This window comes from Montipora foliosa, chromosome 7, assembly GCF_036669935.1.
Source record: "Montipora foliosa isolate CH-2021 chromosome 7, ASM3666993v2, whole genome shotgun sequence".
Lineage (NCBI taxonomy): Eukaryota > Metazoa > Cnidaria > Anthozoa > Scleractinia > Acroporidae > Montipora > Montipora foliosa.
The window spans coordinates 23,253,946-23,263,953 of NC_090875.1; the positions used below are offsets into that span (position 1 = coordinate 23,253,946).

At 38.0% G+C, this 10,008-nt stretch overlaps 1 protein-coding gene across 1 annotated transcript in view; it reads right to left on the reverse strand.

Moving 5' to 3' along the window:
* LOC138011419 (VWFA and cache domain-containing protein 1-like) overlaps positions 1–8,033 on the reverse strand; it is a 35,952-nt gene extending 27,919 nt beyond the window's left edge. The window contains exons 1-3 of the mRNA XM_068858401.1: positions 7,792–8,033; positions 4,425–5,015; positions 3,189–3,330 (exon numbers count right to left, since the gene is read on the reverse strand). Coding sequence (XP_068714502.1) covers positions 3,189–3,330; positions 4,425–5,015; positions 7,792–7,959 — 901 coding nt within the window. The 5' untranslated portion in view covers positions 7,960–8,033. The remainder of the gene's footprint in view (positions 1–3,188; positions 3,331–4,424; positions 5,016–7,791) is intronic.
* Positions 8,034–10,008: the final 1,975 nt, after the last annotated feature.

A 10,008-nucleotide genomic window follows, 5' to 3' on the forward strand; every position in this document is an offset into this window, starting at 1 on the left:
AAACCATGACAACCTCTGATCTCAATCATTATGGTGTCAATTTAAAAGAGTGCCATACCACTGTCCTCTGGAATCAAAGATCACTATGGCAACCAAAATGAGATAATGAGTAACAAGAGTCCATCACCCAAGATTAAGATTTACCCAAATTGGCCCCAGTCTCCATCAGCGTCAGAAAAGCGTCTAGTTTTTAAAGTAAGTTTTGTGGAATAAAACGTTTTGTTCCAGATATATATCCATACCAATTAAATGTAAATGCTGCATTACAATGCAAATACAATACATAAAGAAGGTCCTGGAGAGATTAGAATTAGCCAATATAAAAAATACTATAATACTCTTAATTTGTCCCTCCAACATTTTGCATGAGCATTGCACATGGGAGAGGGGGACAAACATGATACCAGATTTTTACTCTAGGGTAATGAACTCTTCGTAATGTATCTTGTGTGTTATCTAACATGACAACGATAGCGTAATAACATGCAAACACCTACACAAATCAATTTTCCCAAGAGGCAATTCTTCTGAATAAAACAGGAAGGCGGAATACCCAAATAGAAACAACCGTAGCCACCCTTGGCCTACAAACTTTTCTTTAGGCCTAATTAGGCCTAAGGTTTACATAAACTAGATGCTTCTGTGAAGCATACACTGGCTTGCCTGTGGTACGTGCTACAGAAAATCAGAAGGCACTGAATTGTGTGGTATTGAAATACAGCATTTCAGTCTATGAAGAATAATAAATAAAAGAGAAGCGAGAAACATTGGCTTCTGGGCTGACATGTTGATAATTTTCAAGTTCCCTCACAACTTCTTTTCACCACAAGTGTGCCCTATGAGCATCCGAAAACTTTGTAATACTAAACTTCACTGAAGTCAAGCCCTGTTTCGCGGGGTTAGTGTTGGGATGGGAGACCAAAACAATAAACCCCTCATAAAAAACAGAAACATCTGACCGAAAATACTATTAACGCTAACAAATGCTGATGATGAAAAAGCAAATAAATATTGATACACAGTTTTCAGAAAGAGCAGAACGAAGTTTCCCGGACGGTCGATCGAGAATAAAATATTTACGACATGAAAACAACATTAATTTTGAACCTTGAATATAGATCGTTTTCACTGTCACGCAATAAAAAAAATAAATCAAAAACTATCCAGTGCAAAACGCTAAGAAATTGTTATCTTATAGAAGATAAAGAAATAAGACACTTGTCCAAGTTTTAGGCCTCTGCGTTTCCCCAAACTTCAGATATTCGTCGAAATGTTTCGCAGGCCGGAGAATAGTGTAAACATCTGGAACTGACTTTGGCTATCTAGGCGACTGATTATCACTACTGAAAAAACAAGCATTTACATAAGCACTTTTCCTAATGCTCTAACTTCTAAAAGGGCTCAAAATCATGAGATAAGTATATATTTTTCAACAAACTTGATCGTAGCTTTGTGTCACGCACCTACATAATCCGGAAATTCAAAATGCTCTGGTTTCCAAACGAAGCACGCTATTGAGCTGTGAAATTGTCAACAGATATAGATATGCCGCCTCTTATGCCTGATGAGGATAAAAACTTTGGTGGATCTTTAGTTTTAGATTTTTGGAAGGTGATGACGTCACGTGAAAACGATCTATAGAATATAAAAAGTTACGATCAGCGACAAACATTTTGGGAGATTTTTGCTACGTTCAAGTAAATTGCAAAATCGAAAGTGACATGGCCGGAATTCAGCGGGCGCCGTGATTAAGTTACCGCGGCATGTTTACTAGCCAAACAGTGAAGCATCTGTGTCAAATGATGGCAAGATACCGGGTTTTTGTAAGTTTCTTTTTCTGTCAAGTGTTATAAAGTTTGACAATGAAATGAGCGAAGTCAAAACAAAGATCACAATCGCCCAACTCTTGTTTATGCAAAGTCAAAATTTACTCTCCAAGACGCGTACGACGTTATTTATCACCAGGTAATTCCATCATTTTGGAAATAGCAGCTACTTTATTATTCATCTGCGTCACAAGTTTTCACTGATTTTGGGCCTCATTTTGCTGAAACTCAAGCACGCTTCCAACAGGCCTGTGAACCCTTCCTGCTTACAGAGCAATACTAAAAAATCTCTCCCATATCACATTTGAACCTTAAGCTCGAAAATTCAATACACAACATGATATTATAATTCACAAAGGCAGAAAATACCACAGAATCCTTTTCCAGCGAAAATTTTATTGAAACAAACAACATATTTTCTCTTAGAGGCGAAAACCTCTTCCTATTTCATTGCGTGCGTGAAGACAAGAAACTCAATTGTGTCAAATTACCATGTACTTCAGGTAAATACTGCTCACTTTGATTTCGTCTCGACGGGCGATAGATTGTTCTCGAAGTCCAGTGCTCGTCGCTTTTGAGATTCCTGCCTATTTTATCCAACTGACTTTCTATTATTGAGCTCCATAAGGGTATATTTTGTTTAAGGATCTACTAAAACGCCATTCGCGTTACATGACTTTCGACGCCATTGCAGGCTAAGTTAATGATTCTACTGTGTCCACCAGAGAAATCTACGCATTTCCACTACCCTCTCGATCCTAAGAAAATACTCGCAGAAGGCTCTATCCACAAAGACACCACTTACCAGGGGAGTGACAGGCAAGACTTTTACCGACACGGAAAAAAAAAAAAAAAAAAACTAAAAAAAAAAAAAAAAGAAAACAAACAAACTAAACGCAGACCTTGACTGGGTTTGCCCATAGGCAACCCAGTAATGAATGTTTAGGATTCTTTCTGTATGGGAAAAACAATGACCTGTGACCTATGTTTTGTACATGTCAAGGAACGGCGGCTTGCCAAAATGAATATTTGTCTCATAAATCTGGAGCACAATAATTGCATTTTTTCTCTTTTACTCCAGCATGTAAAGTAGAGACATATTTCTCAAATATTAGGGAAGACACAGACACCAAAACATGAAAAGTCTAAAACTAATTTTTAAACTGAAGCATGACATTTTTTAACACCTGGAGGAAGATTTAGGTCTCTTAACAATCAAGTATTTTCTGGTGTCATGGAACTCTCCCAGCCAACTTCACTCAAGACATTTCTTTTTGGGAATTTTCTTTATCCCGTGAAAAAAAATTAGCTTGAATCTTAATCAACAGTTAAAACTTTTAAAGTTCTTTTTTACGGGCTTACCTTTTCCGGTAAGTTTATCGACATAAGCTTTCAAAGCCTTTTTGTTTGTGGGAACTGCTATAGCTAACCGCTCACTGTAGCACGGACTCACTCCACTGCCAGTGTAAGTCGACGCCTCGTCATTGAAAGACACAACACCAACCTAAGACATAAAACATAAGGATTACTGTTAATTTTTCAGCACTTTCCCAGATTTTACGCTTCAATCCGCAATGATGACGTCACCGGGTGACGTCGTTCCGCCATGTTTTCGCTTCAGCAAAGAGCTGATCAGAACAAACAAATTTTAAGTGTTTTAATCAGGGATAACCTGTAAATGCAAAGATATATTTCATTTGTGAATTCTCCTCATTCAAAAAAAAAAGAATAATTTTATTCAAGTAACGGAACACCAGATCTTGGTTAACAGACTATTTTGTCAATACTGAGTTAGTTCCCAGTGAATCTTGGGTTGCTACAGTCCTTTGTGGGTGCTAACGGCCATTGTAGAGGTTTATTTGTCCGTTTGCCCCCGCAAAAGACTAGAACAACCCAGAAATTTCTAGGAACTTGTCTATTTGAGAAAATAAGGTCAGATGCAAATAATTTGGAAAGTTGGTTTTGGGAGGAAAACCTAAGTAACTGGAGCCAGTGAAACCTCTCTAAGCAGCTAAGAGAACCAATAAACTCGACCGGCATATGACACCGAGTCACAGAATCGAACTCCCGATCAACTTGGTGCTCGCCCTGCTGAGCTGAAATTCGGATCTGGCTTTTCGCCTCAGTTTGGTATAGTTGCTCGAAAGTCCACCATTCCTTATAAAGCGAATCTGTCGACTACCACTTGTCTCGATTCAAATAACGCTGCCGTTACGGTAATGTTTATATGAATCCTTCGACTTGACACAACCACACATTGCAATCAATTTCGATAGGTTTATTCAATTTATTCAATGTAACGTAGCTTTTTTGAAGGCAATGAGGCCCGGTGGTCAGGGCGCTTTACTTGGGAGCTGGACATCTCGGGTTCAAGACCCTGGTTCACCGTCTCGGCTGCACATGTAACTTGTCAACTGTTTTGCCCCTGACTAGTTGGGATTCTAAGGTAGTTGTTGTTTTTTCTGTTCTGTTCTGTTTTCTGTAATAATGTCCAGAGGTATTAGTCATCAGGCTACTCTGAGATTCAAGCTGAAATCAAGTTTATATGTCCGTATGTACAGAATCGTCACTCCTCATTTTTCATATCATACGTATTACCTGATCCTTTGGATTCATGGTGTCCAACACCGTTTTTGCAGCCTCTTTAGCGATCTTCATCGTATTGCCTACCATGGAACGACTTGTATCAATCACCAACACCACATCTTTTGCTTCTGGTGTAGCGGTTTCGACATAGAAAGGTCTGAAACGTGGGTCGTAGCCGTCGCAAGGAACTGGATCATCAAAAACTGGAAAATTGGTCATCACACCCTTCTCGGAACCAAAGTACTGCCATTTTATAAAAGAATACTCTTTTAAAATTTTCTTTGCTTCATTTAAAATTGCCCCGGAATCCAAGTGTATCGCTTCTGGTGGAGCGCTACCCGAGATTTTTAAGCAGACGTTGTTTAGATCAACTTTTGTGCGAAATCCTTCATCGTATGTCAAAGTTGATTTACTTATATTACAACATTGCTTTGCTGCATCTGTATTTGGGGTCTGATGGTAGGAAGCCTCGACAGCGTTTTTTAATCGTCTTGCAACATCAAAACGTGTTGTGAACTTTTCTTTCATCTTCACAGCAAGCTCCTCGGTGAGCTTTGCGCCATCGATGCGTCGTGTATCATAGCTAAGTCTACTGAAATATTCCTGCAATTAACAAAACAATAAATTATTAAGATACCTGTTAGAATTAAGAGTGATTAGTAGTCCTAGAAATCCCAGAAAATCCGTCTAAGCGTCTAACCACCACGAACCCTGTATTCATCCTCCAAATCGCTTCTTGTTATTCCTACTGTGGATTTCTCGACACACGGTCGTCGTGCGTTTTATGGGAATGCATTTTCTTCTTGAAGTTCTCTAACAAGTGCTGTTTTGGTTTCGTCTGCTGCCTTGAAAACATTTATATTTCTGAAATTATTTTTCTTGAACCATTGAACTATTTTAATCCTTCTTTTTTTTTCTTATTCCTCTCGTTTCTTTTCTTATTTTGTGTTTTAATTACTTTTTAATGACAGTAGACATTTTGCAACAATTGGTCACGTGACCTCTTTTCACAAACACGATGATTCTGCCGAGTAAATGTATTTTTCCAGATTTAAAAAGAGCAGCTTAAATATGCTCCCATGCCAATTTTCGTAAGTATATCGTTTAAACTGGTGTTTTTACAGTTGAAAGAAATTATAAGGATTTGTATGGGAAAAGGACGCTTTGCCACCCAGTCAGACTTTAATGATTTTCTCCTATTTTTCTAAGTTTTCAAACCAGTTTAAAATTCTTCCTTCAAATAGGAGTGTCTGAAAATTTCTACCCTTGCATGTTTATTGCATGTTTATTGCTTATTCGACCGGAGTTTAAAGTTCACCAATTATGAGTCATCACGGACCAATTGTTGCCAAAGGCCTATTATTTATTCATTTGGTGGGTGTAAGTGCATTGAGCTTTGAAATGCGCACATAAAAACATTATTATTATTTCCTACTTTAGCCAATAAATATACAAATCTCTGTGAAAGTTTCATATAATTTGGCCCAAACCTTTCCTTCTGTGTTACTCATGCTTAGGGCTTGTAAAAATAAAATTCAAAATTCAAAATTTAAATTGACTTTGAGAAATCTTCCAAAATATATCCTTGATATTAATTGAGAATCTGATCAATTCCATTTTCATCGGCACACAGGTTTATTGTTATTATTATTATTATTATTATTATTATTATTATTATTATTATTATTAGTAGTAGTAGTAGTAGTAGTAGTAGTAGTAGTAGTAGTAGTAGTAGTAGTATTTAAAAACTGCAAAGTGTAACAGCGCCCTCAGAATTGATAGCTCAACATAGTCGTCTTTTTAGTCTGTTTGCTGCATTGTGTTTAAAAATTCTTACTGTTTTTGCGGTTCAGTTCATTTATTGATCAATAGGATTCTGCCGGTGTTTCGCTCGGTCAAACTAGCACATTGTGGTTTAAATTTCAACAAAGATTAATATTAAAGTTTAACAGAAACAGAGCGGAAAGGACTCGTGCACAATACGCGAAATTCTTTAAGGATTACGTTTTTTGATTAGAGTATAATTGGAAGTGCTAGTTTTCTGCCCCATATGAACCATGTGAGCGTTAGCCCTACTAATGGAAATGGGCCCAAACTCTGACCAGGGTAGGAATTAAACCAACGACCTTCGAGTTAGATTACCGCTGCACTACTCACTGAGCTTCAAGGTCAGGCAGGAGGAGACTGTGGGAACTGAAGATGTTAAAGTCACGACAATGAACATGTACAAGTACAAAAAAGGATTACGTTTTTGCAAACGTTGGATTAACTGCGGATCTGAAGAACGTTTTAACAGGTACGAGATTTGAATCAAAATGCAATTTGCACAAATTCAACGAAGCGCAAATGAATCTTTCAGTTGAAGAGAAACAGAAGAAGGAAAACAATTATATAACAAGATTGCGTGTAAGTGAAAACCGACTGAATTATGATTTCAAGGAATTTAAACTTGCAAATGATGCGGTTACGAATAACTTCCTTAGGTTCTCATTGACTCTCGTGCGAGCGTACACACATACTTCTAGACCTTCTACAGGTATCTTGGAAACTTGATCATGACAAATAGAACTCTGTTCATGTTCATTTTGTCTTGGTTTAGTTTCCTCCGTCTGTTGCGTTCAATTTTTCTCATTCAAGACTCTGCATCTTCATGCCTCAAGGCCCTTTTTTGGTGAATGCCAATTGATAACTTAATTTAAATTATTTGCTCTTTCGAGGGACAGGAAATGCTTTAAATTTTGTCTACTATTCGATCTACTACCTGAAGCCATGTACCGCACCTAAAGACAAACTAACGAACGGCATATGTTGGTCTAGCTCTCGGTCTTCTCAATACTCATGAAAGCATGGGATTAACCAGCTTGTCACAATAATATCAAATACTCAACAAGGTTGCAAATCGGTCTGTAAAGGCCCGTCCAAACAAGAGATACTTTTTTTGTGCAATTTATAACGATTTTGATCACAATTCTTGCTCCAATGTATATGTAAATCGGACCTTCAGACGGACTTGAAATTATTGCTTGTCTAAAATCGCCCTGAAGGCCAGGAAATTAGACTCAAGACAACGAAAAAGTTTCTAGGGGGTCCAATGGCATACTCCTCCTGGAGATTTTTTGTATTTTAACTCTCTTAGGTCCCCTTTCCGGTGTTATTCACCGATTTCCGTAAAACGGTGGACTGACTGGTATGGATCCGCCTCTGAGACGAGTGTCTTTAAGTTATTGTTTTGACGTAATTAAGCAAATAATGCTCTACTGCGAAACATCTGCAAAAAACGATAAATCTGACTAATAGATCTGTAATTTGTATTACCATTATCACAATGGAACTCTGAAATACGTTTCCAGTGAAACGAACATGAACATGTTTTACTTACTTGAAGTTCTTCCACACCAAGAGCATTGTTAGCGAAGGAGCGCAACTCGTGTGATATTAAACTTGGATCTAAAAGGTCGGCTCTAACTTCTAACACCACGGTCAAGCAAAATACAAGTCCAAAAGTAACCAATGCTGAATTTGCAAAGCCTGCGATGAAGGAAGACATGTTTTCCTTTAACTTCTTTGGTCAAACATTTGCTAATTGTTCGACGTTGTTCGTCGCTGCTTATTAGTATACGCACCCTGAATCGGAATAAAATTAAACGCTACAGTAGTTTATCGACAATTAATACGTATTCAATTGTCAACAAAAAAACTTGGTTGTGGGTACTGATTCTAAGTGACAGCTCAGTTCTACTGATACAGAACTTTATTTTTCTATTAAAAGATGACAAAGATAGGCTCGTTTGAAAAGTTGTGTCAAATAATAGAGTCAGAAAACTCTAAAGAAGAGCTGAAATCCCATTCCATTTTTCAGTACCGAATTAAGTTAAGATTCTACTATGACACCACGTTATATCTCGGATCTAGCCAGGAAAAAGGCAGCTCTTTTTTGTTCTCTGCGATCTAATGATCTTGCCTTGTCAAATGTTCCTCGGACACGTTTTAAGATTTTTGATCAGGTATTTGCTAATGCTGCGGCCCATCGATATGGAACAAACTTCCGATCCTAAGTTTATTAGAATGGCCACGAAAAAAACCTTTACTAATGCTAAACGTAGGCCTCACTGGGCTTCGTTAGGCCTACTGGCACAAATGTTTGCACATCAGGCTGGTATTGAAGTTGATCATTGCGCAGCCAAATGAAGGAACATTAAATCGTTGAAGAATGTAATTTCGCGTGAGTGAATGATGTTTGGTGTAAATGAAAATAGTTTCGCACTACTATTGGTCTAAGTATTGGCACAAATGAATTTATTTTCTGCTAATGAACAGCAAAAAGTGCTAGTGTTCCGTTCGGTTCTAAGGCTGTGCTCGAATTATTCTCTGTCCCAAATGAGTAAAATCCTGAAATCAGGATTTCAATTCACTGCACATAGAAGCCTCATAATCCACACTGAGCCTCAAGCCATGGAGTACCTTGTTAGCCTTCGTAACAAGGATACATACAATCGCAAGTTGAAAGTGGCTTGAGGACTTATATGAAATAAGCTATGAAAATTAGAATATGCGAGGTATCATGAGTGCTATTAAACAGTTCATTGATCAAGCGGAATAGACTAACATCGCTATGCATAAGACCCACCGTAGAGACCTTGTTTACAAGGGCAAACAAAAACTGTTAGTCTGAGATTTTAGAAAATGTAGGAGAAACTAACACTTGTCGCAAAGAGTAGGGCATGTAGTTCCCGGTGTTGTGGTCTGTCTCTTGTGCTATACCATGGTTGGGAGGATAAAAGGGCGCACTTAATTTGGAGCCTCGCTCTGCTGTGCGACCCCCACCACAGCCTGTTTCTCTGTTGTGGTGAAAGTGATTAACCCGAGCAATGCGAAGCATTCAACATTTGCCTTAAGTTTTCATGAAAATGATTATCACTTGTTGTTTCACTGTGAAGACAATTAAACGGGAAAAAATGGAACGAAAAATTTAGTTCGCTCGTCTCGTCTGCGCCAAGTAACAGTCACGGTGTGTCGGTGCAGTGCTTCGTTTGAGCTTCATTTTTTGTGTGGTGGAAGGGATCGAAGTAATCAATTCTATTTCGCCCGAATTGTTCAGTGAGAACAAGATGGGAGCATTCAACATTTGCCCTAGGTTTTCATGAAAATTATTAGCACTTGTTGTTTCACTGTGAAAACAATTCAACGGAAAAAAATGGAACGAAACATTTAGTTCGCTCGTCTGAAATTGTTTGAAATATGCAGCCACTGATAAATTAATGAAACTCCACTTTTGTTTTTGTCTTCGCTAAATATAAATTTGTTCAAGACCTGACGATAAAACCGGCAAGTACTCACCGTGATATTGTTGTTTCAGCTGTGCTTCATCACGCGTGAGAAAGTTGTGTCAGCACTTTGTTTCTAACAAATGAAACATTTGATTTGAAATAGCCTTACAGTTTTACTAATTTGCAGATATGGGGTAGTCAAAGTATGACAGTTTTTCAGACACTACTTTTAAATACTGCAAAAAGAAAGTTATGGTAGCCGAACCCTGTTATCTTTTGCCGATTACAGATGACATTGGTCTGCAAAGGGGCCTTGTATTATATCATGA